Genomic DNA, 17,699 nt, shown 5'->3' with positions numbered 1-17,699 from the left:
TTCAGTCATTCAACTGAAACTCCTAGTTTCAACTGAAACTAGGAGTTTCAGTTGAATGACTGAAACTCACATTTCAGCAACCCACAAAGAGCACATCCATACGCGACACTACAATAGAAACCACAAAGAAGCGGTAAGAGTATTATTCATACATAGCAGTTAGGATATTTCATAGGTTTTTCCAGAAATGTTTTTGAGTGATGAAATTATGGTTTAAAAAAGAAAATTAAAAAATAATTAAAAGTGTTGGGTAAAAGTGTTGGGTAAAAGTGTTGGTTTAGCCATACAGATTGTCAAAGTGACAAAAATGTCACAGACACACCTTCTGAAACACCGGTAAGCCCTTAAGAGAGTCAATTGCCAGCTTGCACTGGGATTTAATACCACAAAGCTCACTTTTGTTCAAGTGCTTACAGAATTCATGTTCATTAACAAAATTGCGAACGTTTAGAGGGGGGGAAAAAAAACACCAACAGTGCACTATTGCAATACATAATGTATCGTAATACATTATTACCGTGCTACTATTATGAAAAGAAGAACCAGGTGAGGTTACACACATACACACACACACCTGCATCTTGTATTGATGCTACTTTACAGCAATTTTATAGAAATGTGTATGAATGTGTATGAAAGCTATTGTGCAAAAGCAAATAATGCTGCCTGGTGACAGATAATGTCTTCAATCATTCTGTCCATCCACATAAAGCTTCTTAATTGTCAGACCAGACTGGAAAAGAAATGGCGAGGATATTAAGGCATGAGGATTGTTCGTGATACTGAGGCTGCACTTCTGTGTGCATCGCTCAATGATGGTTCGTTTTGAAAGTCCATCACAAGAAGCCTGAGGTGCATACACACCGCATGAAGATGAAGCCAGCTATGTTCACCTCCAGGTGAGTCAATAATGAGGCTTAGAGTGGTTTATATAACTGAGGAAATGATCTTCAACGACACCTTTAGAAGAAACATTCCCTGGTACAAGTAAGATTTGCACTGAACAACGGCTTTCATGCATTTCTTTAAAACAATAGCTAGATTATACACCGGAATTTTATACTTTGTTCTTTTGTTTTCAAGTCTCAGCACAGACAATGTTAAGTGATGGTTCCTTTCCCAGGGCAAAAAAGAAAAAGAAAAACTGGATAGAGGAGTAACAATGGACTGCTCATGCTACTGTGTTAACAGGACAAGAGATTTATAGTACAATGCTACTTGCTGTGCTCAGCCACAGCATGCCAACTACTAAATGCAGTGAAAATGTAGAATGCATACACAGGGGAACCATATAATCTCTCTCGGAAGAGTTGAGTATAAAATAAAGCTAATTTTCTTTCCGTAAAAGGGTAAGAGGGCATTGGTCTTCAATAAGTGTTTTTAAAAAAAAATAAAATAAATAAAAAAAAATAAAAAAAAAATACAAATTTGATTTGCAAAACATCCTTATGGTTATGAAATTTTTTTAAAATGCAAATCATCTATTTTGAGCTCATGTACAATTCTCACAAATGACTTACGAACGGCGCTGGTTATGCAGAATTGTTTTTTGGAATGATACGGAAAGGAAAATTTGTGCGCTGCTTCCACAGTTTTATCGTTCCTCATCAATACGTACACACGACAGGGTTCGTACAGATGCTTCAGAATGAAATTCCAGGACTTTCAAGGACTATTTTTGTTTTGTTTTCAAGGACTATACAAGAGATTTCCTTCAAACATATTCTCATATATTGTAATAATAAAACACAACCAATTTTTATATGGTGCCTTTTCCAGCCACACTGGACTAAATTTGCATTTCCCAGACATTGCTGCGTCTTCAGCAGAACGTCAACACAGTCCAGGTGAGTGACAGGATCACTGTTCCAACAACTTTCAATGGAAAGTCGCTAAATGTTGCTGGATGATGTCATGAGCTAATTAGCATATTCATTACGTCTTCACATATTTGCATTCTGCCTAGTGTCAGCCTTCACATCTGTTTACTTCTCTCCTACTCTCCGTGCTCACGTTCTGTACTTTAATACAGCCGAATTCCCAATAAAGCTGTTCTCATTTACATATTTTTGTATTTCTGTTGTCAGACAACGGAACAACTATGAAATAGTGACTGAAACACAGCGCATTAAGAGACTACATGTTAACCAGCAATCACTTCCAAGCTGCTTCTCTGCTAAAATCCTGATTTATAACTGCGACGTTGTCTGACAAAATCACCGTACACATGTGTGCTGTGATTTTGGCTATATTTACAGGCAAAATGTAAAATGCGACACAATGTCTTTCTTATTCTTTCTCTCATACCGAATGTGCTCCTCTCTCTCTGCCCCTCACTGAACAGAGTAGCTGTAGAGAGAGGTGTACCTGCAGGGGGGAACAGGACCTCTTGCTCACGCACGGGGCAGTACTGGCCACTCTCTTCTATGGGAAGTAGTTAAGATTGGTCTAAAATGTCGCTAGAATTGTCACTAGGTGCTTTTTTTTTGGCAGAAAAAAAAGCCACTAAAGGAGCCTGGAAAGTTGGCTGTTTCTGTTCAAATGAGTGAGTGAACAGTGATAGGAGAGGAGGGGGAGGGGCTGCAGCAGGGAGTCATATATAGAATGAAAGGATTGTATTTGTGTTCTATCAAAAATAAACATTTTAAAGTTAAAATAAACATTTAAAAGTTATTTAGCAATTTTGTAATCATTGACTTTTTAGAATACAAGCACTTTTTAAGCACCACTAGACTAAAAAAAAAAAGGAGATTTTCAAAGTTTCAGTAGTTACATTACAAAAAGTCAAATTCAAGCACTTCAAGCACCTTGTACGAACCCTGACATTGACCGCTGCTTACTCTGTGCAGCTTTTTCTTTCATCTGCAACAAATCCAATTCCCAACAATAGACAACTGGTTCAAAATAAAGTGTATGGCATACAGTACTTTTGCTAAACCATATTTAGAGAAGCTGTAAAATCGGGCTTTCACAACACAGACAAAAAGGTACACTTAATCTATATACGTATATACATGGCTACACCCTATATGAGTGAGATGCATTATCAAGTTCTCTGATTGAAAACATGGTTGTATCATGTCTATATACAGAGGCAGGCATTAACATTTCGTAAGCGTATTCAGGCATAATCAGGGGGCCTGTAAACATATACTTTCTTAAAGATGAGTGGCATGCAATACTTTAACACAGAGCATTGAGAACTTGAACATTTCCAGAAGACAGAACTGGCTATTGATTAGCTTGTTTCAGGAGTGTCGGTGCTTCTTGAGTGAGAATAGGAAAGATAATATCAGCTACGTGGAATGGAGAGAGAAAGAAACGTAGGAAGAGAGGGGAGGGTAGTGACTAAGGAAAGTACCATGAACTTGAACATAGTTATAATTCAAGCAAAAGTTCATTATAGTTTCGTCTAATCCATTAGCAGGAAATTAAACTGAAATAGGGATCAAAGGTAAACTGTGTTTAGACATGCCTACATGTGAACAATAAGCTAACAGGTCATTTTAACATGAAAGGTAAATTTAGAATCTGCTTTTCCAACTATGTGCCACCTAACTAATTAGAATAATTCCACTGCAGGAACCTTTGAAGGAACTCCAAAATCTTTAGGCACATTTCCATGAAAGAAATCAGACCAAATTGGCCACAGCTACAGGGACCATTTTAGTTCCTGCTCTAAAATATGTACTTAGCCTTACTTCTCAAACGGTTAGGCTATGGAACGTAGTTGAATGCAAAGAAACTAGGTGAAAATGATTCTGTGCAAGAAGAGCCCCAGAGAGTCACAGCATGTCTGTCTTGAACAAGTCAGGGCCCACACTGCCATCTGGAAAAATGTGTGGCGGAGGAAGAGAAGGGGAGAGAGAGAGAGAGAGAGAGAGAGAGAGAGAGAGAGAGAGAGAGAAACAGACACACAGACACAGACACAGAGAGAGAGAGAGAGAGAGAGAGAGAGAGAGAGAGAGAGAGAGAGAGAGAGAGAGAGCGCTATGGAGGCTCTCACAGCAGTCACTCCTCTAATCCCCCAGCGATGGTGTCTATGCAGGAACTATCCGTGTCTGAGGCCAGCGTCTGCTCGGTGGACATAGACGAGATGTCATTAATTGACGAGGACTGAGAGGCTGTAGCACTGCTGTTCAAACCATCTACTGCAGAGGACAGAATATCACGCACGCACACGCACACACACCATCAATTATAATTAAATGCAGATGTAAAACAGAACACAGCTGACATTTGGGTCAACTCACCAAAGCACTCCTCCTTTAGGACACCATTTTTGTTCCTTTCTTCCCAGTCCATCACCTCTTTATAAATCAGCTCTAGTGAAAGGCAGACAGAGAAAATGAATCATCTTATCAGAGGAACACATTAATACTAATCTCTCTTATAGACCGTTTTTTTCTGGCAAGGACCTCTACCTTTCCATTGTTCTATGCTGTGTTCCCTCTCCTCCAACTGTTTATCTGAGATTTGAGGCGGGGGCTGCAAATAGGGAAAATACAACAAAAAACAAACAAACAGAAATTACAAATCTGGACCTCAACACAAGACAGACCACCTGGGTATAAAAAGGAACAGTCAGGCAAAAAACCCCTAATTTGCACTATTTTTCTCTTAGTCAACGTTTCTGATATGATGCGTTTGGTTACAAGGCTGAAAAGTCAACGTCAGCAAAATATTATCAGCATATAGCAGCCTCAAACCATCTCCATTTCATCACGAATGTCACTCGAGTTGCCGATGTGACCTGGGACATAGTACGCCTTACTGTAATGTAGGAAAATTATGTAGCTGAAATCTGGTTCATGAACGCAGCAATATTAGACAACTGGAATTTTTTCCCCCTCTCACAGCTTAATCTGGTATCAGTTCATCCCTAGGCCCAGAATTCTAGCGAAAATCTTAAAGTTACTGTACCTGAATGATACCTCTGTGTACTTCGCAATTTCACAAAAATTGCTCATTGCTTAATTAGTGAGATTAAGTAAGTATATGGACTGGTGCAACCATGCCCAAAGTTCCTGCACTGGATCTACCATGACCCTGACCAGGACAAGCAGTTACTGAAAGTGAGTGAGGAAATGTATGGACATTTTTTAGCATGTACTTATGGGAGAGATTTTGGCTGATAGAAACCTTATTTGTTGAAGAATGAACAGATTATGTGGGAAATGGAAGTAAAGAGTGTTTACACACCGCATCAGCCTCAGCTGGGTCGTACCACACATGGATGTAGGGATGATTCAGGGCTTCCTGGACAGAGATGCGAGACTCTGGATCGATTACCAGCATTTTTGACAACAGGTCCCGAGCTTGACTAGCTGTAAGAGACACAATGGAAGAGAGTGTGTGTGTATGAGATAGAGATATATATATATATATATATATATATATATATATATTGTATAAAATGCATCTAGTCACAAGAGCAAATAATTCACATGATTGACATTTTTGACAACAAAGCTTGCAGTCATAGAGGTGGAAATAAAAAATTAATAAAACAGGAAGCAAAAAAAAAAAAGAGGGGAAGAGAGAATATTTGTCTTACTCTTAAGTTTGTCGTGCTCGGTCTCTGATGGGAAAGCCCAGTCTGGGAAGAGCTCGCTGAAGCTGACTCCAGGGAAATGTGGCTTATTCATCACATAGTTCCTCACTGTCTCCATCAAACGGTTCATGAACTCTAGAGAAGGAGTTCCCAGCACCTCGATAACCTTATTCCACTGGTCAATGTCTAGCAATGGGCCAATTTAAGGTTCAAACAGAAGTGAAAAATTTAAATCATGTACTATATGCGTATCTGTTTCGAATTGAATGCTGCTAGTTGTATAATGATTAAATCTTCACTGTTAGTTGCATTACTGAATGAAAACAAAAAAAAGGAAGTGAGTGAATGCTCTGAGCAATGTGCACTGACAGCCAGCTTGTGAATGTTTTCCAATGAAAAGCAAGAAGCAGCTTCTTTTAATCCAAACAAATCCTACCGTCTGCTGTTAATCTGGCTGCAAGTTTAAACAACTGTGACACAACAACATTGCCAAATTGGGGTAGAAAAAATGATTTAATCATTTAAAAGCAAAGGAGGCTCATGCACAGGCCATTAGATTTAATGCAGGACTGCAAAATAACAACTAAAATGTGGAATAATGATTATTTTACTTATCAATGAAACAATCTCATGTTTACCAAAAAAATAAGACTGCAAGGCATTTTGGTTGATTTGAAAATAAATATGCCAGCATAGCGCACAACCATACGAACAATTAAAGCTACAAGCAGCGTCTTCAGGCACCGAGCACCCAGACTCAATAAGCTGCACATTCACATGTTTACGTTCACTGCCACTGTTGCCTAAGCAATCACAGGAAAGCAGAGCCATTGGAAACAAACAATAAAAATCCTTTTTGATAGTAACCCTGTCAGTCAAGCGTTGTCTGTTTAATAGCACATTGAACAGTTAGAATAGCAGTAGACAGTTGTTTAGACAGCAGTAGCAAAAATGGCAGTTAGATGTAATCATTTAAACATGTTATTGTAACTTTTTAGACCAGAAGTTGGTGCTGGCACGAAATTTGCTGCATAGCCTCGGGTCATGGTCCTGAAGTTGCCTACCAAGTTGAACTTGTTTCCACCCAAGGAATCCATGGATGCCTGGCTTTTAAACTTGACACACAGTTCAAAAGCTATGGACATAAACGTACTTCCAAATTAGGTACAAGTTTGACCCAATGGTGGCAGTAGAGTGTTGGCAGCACTTGGCCCAATTTTGGTCAAAATGTTCCTTAGACCCTCTCCAATCAGTGTGCCAAATTTCATAACTTTTTAACAGATGGTTCTATGGGCTGTAATAGATACCCTAGCCTTTGGTGCTTGGGTCCTTAATTACAACACATGGATATGGGAGTTCATGATTTAATACTCCAGTGTAAGAAAATAACACACATTTCATTAATTAGGGAAGCCAAAATGGACACAGTTATTATTTCACAGCCTGTGTAATTTACAATCACATTCATTTTCATTTTCTGATTAAATTCATCCCTGGCATTAGACTTGTATAGGTTGAGCACACAGTGGGCATACAAGACAGGCAATTTAAATGAAATTCTTTGCAGTCATTCTTTACCGTGTTCAGCCCCAGGTCTAAGTACTAAGCACCACCTGTTTGACGTTAGCAAAGAAATATAACATTTAATTGAATTGGGATAAATTCGCACTTTTAATATATACCTGTACTGTATACCGTGTTTATATATTCTGTAAAGCTGCTTTGAGACAATGTCTATTGTACAAAGCACTATACAAATAAAATTGAATTGAATTGCACCAGAAAGAAACAAAGAAGTCTAGACATATCCAAAGAACAGTCTCTTGCCTCCCAGGGGAGTCGAGGCATTGTGAATACATTCTGCTGCCATCTGTGTGTGCATCAAAGCACTGTGCAGTTTCACAAGAAGCTAATCAAAGAAAGCTGCTAACATGGTATGTGGGAAAAGAAGGAACCCTGTTATATTACTCAATGCTACCTCACAAAACACATACAGACAGAGAAAAACTGGACCTTCTGGACTAGTTTCACAACCACTAGTGTTAACACGCAGATAGGATACGATCAGTGCCTTGGAATATAACACTGCCTTTCACCATCTCCCCCATGATGCAGCCCACTGACCAAATATCCACTGCAAAGACAAACACACAAAATACAAACAATATTCAAAACTGAAAAAAGAAGCTTCTAAGGTAACCACAGACAACATTCCAGAAACATGAGCAGAACATTACCGTTCTCCTTATACTTCATGCCTAAAATGACCTCCGGCGCTCTGTAGTATCTGGTCACCACGTATGGGGTCATCATGAAGTTGGTGCAGGCGGTCCTGGCCAGGCCAAAGTCTAAGATTTTTAAAGTGCAGTCTGATTTCACCACTATATTACTTGGTTTCAGGTCCTGAGGGGGAGGAAAGGAAGATGCTAATCTCCATGGTGATTCGTGTTAACTATTAAGAACATCATATGTCTTACCAAAGCTGTGCTTGGAAGTTTATAACCCTTTAGAATTTTCTATCATTCTGAAAGGAAATTATCTTATATCATGTACTCTCATATTACAAACTGTATTAAAACACCTTGGATACGGGGAATACTGGGTTATAGTTTCTGTTTGTGTGTCCCTGTGCTATCAAATACCTATGATGAATGTATATATTTAATTACCTCTTTGAATAAGCTGATCAACTGCCATCCTTTAATATAGCTGAAACATGTAGACTTATTTTGTAGTATGACCCTGAGCGCTGTGTGTTTTGTTTTGTCTGTCTGGCTGGCACCTGCACCAGTAGAAACCGTCCACGCACTGCTGTTATCAATGTGTATAAATACTTCTGCTCTGCATGAATAAAGTGGGATGTCTGTGTGAGCATGCATGAAGTCAGTGTGTGTTCATCTTAGACCCCCTAGGCCTGAATGCTCCACGTTAAACCACACTTTCTAACTCATATCAGCACAGAAGTAAGAGTAAAGTTAATAGAAGTAATTGTAGAACAGGCTGAAAGGGCTGACGGAGGTCTGGAAGACATAATAATTATATTCCTGAGATACATGGAAATCCAACACTTTCTGTATGAATATGACCTGAAACATCATCAGATAAAGAGAACGCTATTAAACAAATGAGACAAAAATATTATACTTGGTCATTTATTTCTTAAGGAAAATTTTCTTCAATAAATAAATTATCAAATATAACATTTTTGTCTCATTTATTTACTCGGCTTCTCTTTGTTTACTTTTAGGACTTGTAAAATCTGATGTTTTAGGTCATATTCATGCAGATATATAGAAAATTCTAAAAAGGTTCATAAACTTTCAAGCACCACCATTAAGTCTTGAGAAAAGGTAGACTGAAAAATGCTGGACTATTCCTTTAAAAACAGCTACACTCATTACCCTGTGGATGATACCAGCAGAATGCAGGTGTCTGATGCCACACAGGATTTGGTAAAGCAAGTAGGACATCCTCTCATGGTCCAGGTCCATGTGGATCACCTGACACAGGCTGGCATCCATCAGCTCCATCACCAGATACCTAGAAGGCACCACATTATTTATCTGTACCCTTGCAGAGTGCATTACAGACTCAGCAAAGCTTTGAATAATACTAATAGCTGGGCTACTAACAAATCAATTCCCTGAAGCAGTAAACCCATCCAGTGTAATAAAAGCATCATAGGCAAAAAATAAACATAAAACTTGTTGCTTACAAATCCTGAAACTCCTCCAAGGACTTCTGAGGTGTGAAGACGTTGAGTAAACAAATGATCTGCGGAGAGAGACATGGATGTTTGAGTCAGCTGGGATGATTAACCCGATGAGTGTATGTGGGAGAGGAGTGTGGTGGTGAACGTGACGTACATTCTTGTGATTGACGCATTTGAGCAGCACCAGTTCTCTGTAGGCTCGCTTGGCGTGGGTCTGGTTCTGAAAAGGCCGGCTGAGCTTTTTTACAGCTACAGGGATGCCCAAGACGGTGTCCAGAGCAGAGCTTAATGTAGTGGGTGGAAAAAGCGGGTGTTATTATCATACTCATCATCATCAACAGTACGCCAGCAAGGATGTCTGTCGGCTTAAAAGGTGACACTCCTAATTCAGTGCTTGCACAAGAACAGGTGGGCGATATGTTAAAAATATCATATCATGATATTTGAAGGCACTTCTATGATATATGATATCTATCACAATAAATAAGTCATAAATTGCTCGTATTTAAAAATACACATTTTAAAATGTACACATTTTAATGATATACACCGATCAGGCATAACATTAAAACCACCTGCCGAATATTGTGTTCCTCAAACCATTCCTCAACAAATTTTGCTTTATGGCAGGGCCCATTATCCTGCTGAAGGAGGCCACTGCCGTTAGGGAATACCACTGCCATGAAGGGGTGTACTTGGCCTGCAACAATGTTTACGTAAGTGGTACATGTCAAAGAATGCCAGGACACAAGGTTTCCCAGCAGAACGCTTCTCAGAGCATCACACTGCCTCCAACGGCTTGCCCCATAGTGCATCCTGGTGCCATCTCTTCCACAGCTAAACGACGTACACACACTCGTCCGTCCACATGTCGTCAAAGAAAACACCATTCATCAGACCTGGCCACCTTCTTCCATTGCTCCATGGTCCAGTTCTGATGCTCACATGCCCATTGTAGGTGCTTTCAGCGGTGGACAGGGGTCAGTATGGGTACTCATAGCTTCATATCCTTATGCTTGCACATTTTTCCTGCTTCTAACACTTCAACTTTGAGAACTGTCTGTTCACTTGCTGCCGAATATATCCCACCCCTTGACAGGTGCCACTGTAACAAGATAATCAATGTTCATCTGTCAGTGATTTTAATGTTATGGCTAATCGGTGTATGAAGTATCATCAAGTAGGAGTGGAAAAATAATTTATTTCAAAATTGATTTCATTACTATATAATTTATAAAAAGATACAAGATAGTAGAAAACATTAACTTCAAATCAGATGCCTTCAGCATTTGAAATTTTTATTTTAAAAAACAATTGTTATAAAAAGAAATCAAAATACTACCCCTGGTGGTCAGGTGGTGTGAAACAGAACATGCAAGCTACTATAGCAAACCCTACGCCATAAATTAGGGCTGCAACAACTAATCAATAAAATAATTTATTAATAAAATAATAATCAATAATTAAAATAATGTACAACGAATTTCATTATGGATTAGTCGGGTCTGTGACCGTCAGAGACGTCACTTCACGACGGTGAAAAACACATTTCTATGAATAAAGCCATGTGAAAAACAGCGGCGGTCACAGAGTGAGCTGCTGTGGGAAAAGGGCAGGATCCAAGTCGTCCAAAAGAGGAGAATGTTTTATATTAAGCGCTTCAAACAAACTCGTAAGTGTATTAACGTGGCTTGTCGTGTCAGATGCTGTGACAGATAAGTGTGCTGTTTAATGTGTTCCAGATGTGTTTTCTTCAGCACAGAAATTACATGTTTACCTTTATATCCTTATCTGTAAATGTTAGAAATTCACACCAGTATTTCCATTTTACATAAAGACTTGTCCCTACAGCGAGCGAGTCTCCGTTACACGTCACTGAATGAGCGCGAGTCCACGCATACGCGTCAATCAAACAGCGTGCAGTAGAAAGGAAGCGCAATAACTCTGACTAAAATATTCATTTTGATCAGATATGTTGTTTGCTGCTATATTTAGCGATATTTAGAGACTAAAGTAACAGTGTTTTTATGAGCGCAGTAACTGTAACGGGGTTAGAACAGGTAATTGTATATAAATGTAAGAAGTGTCGTACATTTACAGAATAAAGAAACATGTTACTGTGTTCAGACGAGTGAATGTGTGTTACTGCAGAACATTCAACCTCTCACCAGTTAACACTTTTGTTAACTGCTTTTGTTTTTATATTTTATCGTTTTAATATAGTGATTTATCTTCTGCTTTAAAGCTTGTGGACAATCAGTTGGTTTTTTTTTTTTGGTTTCAAAATATAATGTTAATATTTAAAAAAAAAATCCTTTACACAATGTATAGCATAGTCCACATAGATACATTTAATAGCTTTTTCATAGCCTTCAATTTGCACAATATTTGAAGGACAACATTGCACAGAATGTGAAATTTTCTTCATTTCATTTCATCAAATTCATCCATTTTCTGTACCGCTTATCCTTACTGGGTCGCCAGGAACCTGGAGCCTATCCCAGGGGGCATGGGGCACAAGGCGGGAGACAGCCTGGACGGGGTGTCAATCCATCGCAGGGCACAATCACACACATTCACACACCCATTCATACACTACGGGCACTTTAGGACATGCCAATCAGCCTACAATGCATGTCTTTGGACTGTGGAGAGGAAACCGGAGTATCCGGAGGAAACCTCAGAACATGCAAACTTCACACACACAGGGCCACGACAACAATCGAACCCTCAACCCTGGAGGCATGAAGCAAACGTGCTAACCACTAAGCCACCGTGGCCCCTTGTGAAATAATTTTTTTCTTTTTAAATACAGAAAATAAAAATTGCCCTTTTAATCCAAATAATTGATTAATTGAAGAAATAATCAACAGATTTATTGATTATCAAAAATAATCGTTAGGTGCAGCCCTACTGCAATGTAACAGAACATTTGTGTTTCACGGATCAGCATTATTAAGGGAGGTCATACAATCGAAATGACAGTTTTTACGGCTGTACACGTCGGTAATGTGTGGCTGTGTGTTTTGAGTTTTGCACAAAGAAAAAAATTGCAACTTTTTTGAGATCACAGAGGCCACATCCCCTTTCCAGCCTTGTTCAGATAAAAATATGGTAAGATTTTTCAACAGGTAAAGTTGAATGCATTCAGAAATCCCTACCAGTTCTTCATCTATACCAGTGTTAAAGGGTTACACTGATGGAGGCGGCATGACGGTGGCACTCGGTGCCCACTCACCAGACGATGCCCTGCGCCCCGGAGCCGATAGCGCGGAGCTGCTGGTACCGCCGCAGCACTGTGAAGGTGGAGTCCCCCACCTGCACGCTGTAAAAATGTCCGTCCCCTTCACTCATGGCTCCTCTATCTGAGTGCCGCTGGACAATTCAGACCTGAGAAGGTTGAGAGAGAGAGTGAGCAAGAAAGAGAGGGGGGATGCGCTTGGCTGAGAGATATTACGCCAAGTCATCGCTTAGTGTGCACACTCATTCCGCACCAGCTTTCCTGTCTCAGAACTGTGTGTGGGAGATGACTCTCTGAATGACTCATACAAGGAGAACCAGAGGAATCAATGTCAGAAAAATGACTTTTAGAAAACAATATTACCTTACATTAACAAGACAAAGATAATGCCATCTTTAGGGATCAATCGTGCTTTTGATCGTAAAAAGTGGCTTTCTAATCAGTATCTGATCACTGTCTGCCAGACAACATGGTGACGCGAGTCCACCAGGCGCTTCCGTCTCGGGCTGGAGTTTACGTAAACGTGAAGAACTGATTAGGCTCAACATGCACCCCTCTCTATCTCTCCTTAAACCGTCTCCTCTTATCCTCTTAAACGCTCCTCGCATTCTTATTAGGTGACAATACGTGTTGATTATGGAACAGGTGGCACGCGGTGATAAGTGGTGAAAAGGAACGAATCACATGCAGTATGTAGAGCCAATCCAAGCAAGTTAGACACCATTAGCATTTCCACACTCTTAACACCGTAAGTGGAGGCTTTGCTAAGGTCGGACTAATTTCTTAATAATGTCGTCTGATCCGGCGTGGAAATGGATGAACGTAATCTATGTTGGTTAACGTAGGTTAAAGACAGCTCTATAATGCATTATCTTAATGGAGCTAGATCTGGCAACAGGCAGCCACTGGAGCAAGTGGCACCACTTTTGCTGTAAGAAATGAATGCAATAGTGTTTACAGCAAGTATAACAAGTATAAATCTAGCTGGTGAAAACTATGATGTGATACAATACATCGGACTAACGTCTGGCTGAGAAGAATACAGAAAAAGAGAGAAGTTGGACAATCAATGATGGTTGGGTTCAAAGTAAAAAGCAAATGTGGCCAAATTACATATCGCAATATTAGATATATTATAGTCATTATAAAAGCCTCACTCTTCAGTGTCCCCCAAGAAACCGCATAGTGCTAAAATGACAGTAATCAGGCTTATATTGTATCAAAACAAATTAATGTGACCTTTAGAAAGACATTAACCACATCTCCAAGACATACTTACCACTAAGTACCAACAGAACGGTCATGGACTGAAATGTCATTAATAATCTGTGCTCATACCCAAACTTCCCTTCAGAGATGGAAATTAGTTCTCACAAGAGATGTACAGGTATGAAAATTTCATATCATGATTATCGTGACCAAAACTATCACGGTTATCAATATTATCACAGTATTGTTAAAATGTGCTGAAACAAAAAGTACTGATACACACTGAAGTGATGGATGGCTGACACTAGGCTTGCTGCGATAGTCGGTGTTCCACGGTGTTCGGCCGCACACATCACTTGCCCACCGCAGCACCGTTTTGCTTTTTATAGTAATAAAAATAATTTCGTTCAGTTAGAGAACATGGCAAAAGGCAGTGACAGCACTCAGGTGAATTTCCAACCTTGTAAGAGGACCAAAACTAAAGTGTGGTCATATTTTGGATTTTATAAAAATGCTGAGGGAAACTTAATAGGAGATGGTAACCCCTTCTGCAGAGCTTGCCAGAAGAAAGCTGCAGTGAAAGGTGGCTTTGGTGCTTCGTTGGAGCTTTACCTCCTTTCCCCCTTCACTTTTAAATCGCTTATGAATGCCCCTGCACACATTTCACGCTCGCTTTCGGGGGCGGCAATTGCTTGAATAGAGGGTTCATTATTATTCTTAATGAAAAACACAACCACAACAAAACACTACAATGACAACTTGCTTATATTAAACCAAATCTTTAGTCTTGTCAGTCAGCTCACCTTCTGAAAGGTGGCAAAAAGAAAAAGAGGAAACTGACAGCTAAATACAACTTTCTCTGTCTGTGCTGAACACATACTCTGTGCTGACCTGAACTCCTCTGGTGCTAAATCACAGAAAGAAAGCTCACAGTGCAGCAAACAGGTCCCACTCACCTTGACTTTATCTCCTCTGGTGCTTCATTCCCATATTTCCCATAAACTGTGAGAGAGGGGGACAGACTTTTTTTTATTATTTTTTTTTTTACTGCAGCTTGTTCAGTAATGGCTGAGCTAAAGCCTGATAAGGAAACCAATTCAAATCCAGACAAGGTACCGGACTGATGAGGTTAGTAATTACGAACAAGACAAGCTAGCAAGGACATACAATGCCGTGACATCCAAAAGTCGATTGACAAATCCACACAAAATAGAGCATGCCTATGTCAAAAGAGCCCGATGATATGTAAATAGTCCGGTGACCTAGAAAGGCACAACAGATCTTCAGCCTGGGGGCCGTTCCTGCCCTCCTCATCCCGTGTTATTCCTCTATTTGTCTTCTGCAAGCTGTGATTAAATCAGACTCCGCTCTTAACATTCCCAGTAATGGTCCCGAGTCCTGACTCTACATACGAGGTATGAGCCTCGACTGCCATTACAAGACTCTTTAATCATGTCCTAAGATTAAATACGATGACATCATCTGGCATCATAAATCACAGCGATAGGAAAGGAGGGAAGTAGGGAGGGTGGCTGGGTGTGTGGGAGTATGGCTGAAGAGAATAAATAAATAACTAAATAAATAAATTCCCCTCCCAAAACATGTAGACACTGAATGTCTTAGTAGCTCATATCAAGGCCAGGTAGTCAACAGGACAGGTATCAGCAACGATCTGATACTGAATGACTAGAGATTATCAGAATCTGAAACACTGGATCAATGGATTTCAGATCGGATTCGACTAGTTTTCCAGTAATCCTGATCCCTTCTGACATATTTGACCATACAGTGACCATGCAATTTTGACTGAGCCAACAAAGACGGCTCATGTCGACCCAGGCTTGTGTTAAAACCACCAGCCTCTGATGGATTTGCATAGCTTGCCAACAGGAGCTTTAGAGAGTTGGGATGTTTTTATTGAAGTGGATGTCAGTGTTGGATCAGTATTAAGTATTAATCATTTGCAGATACACTGCTCTCATATTGGGTACTGGGACAACTAAAGGAGTACTGAAGATTAGTGCAAGCCTCGTATCAGTATTTATTTTATAAAGCTAAAGGAAATTCTGGCATGCAAATGTATTCCATGTGTCGAAGAAATTCACCCTAAATGGCAACACATACACAGCTTTCGCACTAGAACGAAGTGCAGCTACGTCACTGCATATAGCCGTGCATACTTCCGTACTAAACAGTATGCACAAACACCACAACCCCACAGTATTCTCACATACTACTGAATACCCTAGTATGTATTAAGAAGTGGACGGAGCCTGTTTCACCACTTCCTAATCAATTAAGCTTCTGTACATAGACCCAAGCGACCTGCAATTTCTTTTACATTTTATATCTCCTTTTTTAACGTATTTCTTGAAAATAAAATGGATGTAATATATGTAATTTTAAATGACGCGAGGCAATTCAGAATGCAGCTACAGGTCATAGTCATTACCTGACCATCCTAGTCAGTGTACATAGCATGTTAGCTTCAGGAAAACACGGCCAACACCCGGCTAACACCCGAATAAACCACAATTTAACCCATCGTATAAAGTGACCGCGTTTATTTACTTTGCTCCTGAACTTAACACAGAATGAGTCAAGTAGTGCAGCTGGTGTGGTTTTTAGTCGCTTAGAGGCTAAAACTGTGCAGCTGTGTATTGGGCGGCCAAGGTTAACACAACCTAACACAACACAATACTACACAACCTAACACACACACCGCTTCCTAAACACAAACTCGATGGCAAGCTCCCGGCAAACTGCCTCCAGAGCTCGAAAGCGGAGTTATAAACGAGCTACACTGTGTGTGTACAGGACGTTTGTCCCAGCTGTGAGAGAGCGGAGTGTGAAGCGGCGTTAGCCGGACAGATTTTTCATTAGCCTACTGGATGGAAGCTTACCTCCTCCTCAGCTCCTCGCTTTTCTCCAGTTCACTCCCATACACGCTAGCTAACAGCTACAGCCTGGACTGCGGAAGTGCCGCTGCGGTGTCCGCTAAGTCTCTAATGGTTTTCGGGGTAAAAGCCGAAGTGTTGCCCGTGTTTCGGCGGCATGGCTACAGGGGCGGAGGTCTGTAGAATAGTCTGTGTGTGTGTGTCTGTGTGTGTGTGTGTGTGTGTGAGAGAGAGAGAGAGAGAGAGAGAGAGCGAGCGGGAATGACGTCATGGCGCAGCCGTCAGCTCAAGTTGGAACTTTGCAGCAAAGAGCTAAATTTACGTCCATACTAACGCACTACACAGTAAAATAGTACGCTACACTAAGGCAACAATCGCATTTTTTTGCATACTGTTAAGAACGGAAGTATGAATTATAGCTCCCGTGATACGTTTCCCTATTAAAGTGCTATAAAAATAAGCTAAAAGTCCATGTAAATGCAAGTAAACATTTATTACCAGTCTTATTTTGAAACTTGACGTATAAATAAAATATTATATTACCTTATACTATCAAAGAAATCAGTTTAATAGACACACCAACAGCTCCACTTAAATGTGTTCATGCAAAATACAAAATTATTTACAAATAGGAAAAAAAAACATGAGGTGCATTCGTATTCACCAGTTACCTATTAGTGCTTAAGCGTTACCTTATAGCTGCTAATGACACAAAACAGACTTAAAATATAAAAATACCTTTATAAACACATGACCATAAAAAAAATAGCATTGGCAAGTCTTACTAGAAAAAAAAAGTGTGTGTGTGTGTGTGTGTGTGTGTATATATATACACACACACACACTTGTTTTTAATATTAATATTAATATACAACTTATATATATATATATATATATATATATATATATATATATATATATATATAAGTTGTATATTAATATTAATATTAAAAACAAGTGTGTGTGTGTGTGTGTGTGTGTGTGTATATATATATATATATATATATATATATATATATATATATATATATATATATATATATATATATATATATATAAGTTGTATATTAATATTAATATTAAAAA

The 17,699-nt window shown here is 39.5% G+C and overlaps 1 protein-coding gene across 4 annotated transcripts; it reads right to left on the bottom strand.

Annotated features, from left to right (window-relative positions):
- Nucleotides 1-69: 69 nt before the first annotated feature.
- Nucleotides 70-16,850, bottom strand: mapk9 (mitogen-activated protein kinase 9). Of its 4 annotated transcripts, XM_017492081.3 has the most exons (13): nt 16,620-16,849; nt 14,673-14,718; nt 12,505-12,656; nt 9,421-9,550; nt 9,270-9,328; nt 8,956-9,094; nt 7,792-7,957; nt 7,617-7,688; nt 5,558-5,740; nt 5,203-5,327; nt 4,425-4,488; nt 4,254-4,325; nt 70-4,151 (listed from the first exon to the last, which is right to left on the bottom strand). In XM_017492081.3, exons 3-13 carry the CDS (start codon nt 12,618-12,620, stop codon nt 4,012-4,014), a joined length of 1,266 nt encoding a protein of 421 aa, XP_017347570.1. In that variant the 5' UTR covers nt 12,621-12,656; nt 14,673-14,718; nt 16,620-16,849; the 3' UTR covers nt 70-4,011. The 4 variants fall into 4 exon arrangements, with proteins under 4 accessions (XP_017347570.1, XP_017347571.1, XP_017347569.1 ...); XM_017492082.3 differs by lacking the exon at nt 14,673-14,718 and having other exon boundaries at nt 70-4,148; nt 16,620-16,850; XM_017492080.3 differs by lacking the exon at nt 14,673-14,718.
- Nucleotides 16,851-17,699: the final 849 nt, after the last annotated feature.

The sequence above is a fragment of the Ictalurus punctatus genome, chromosome 18 (genome assembly GCF_001660625.3).
Source record: "Ictalurus punctatus breed USDA103 chromosome 18, Coco_2.0, whole genome shotgun sequence".
NCBI classification, from domain to species: domain Eukaryota; kingdom Metazoa; phylum Chordata; class Actinopteri; order Siluriformes; family Ictaluridae; genus Ictalurus; species Ictalurus punctatus.
This window is presented reverse-complemented; position numbering and strand designations above follow the sequence as displayed.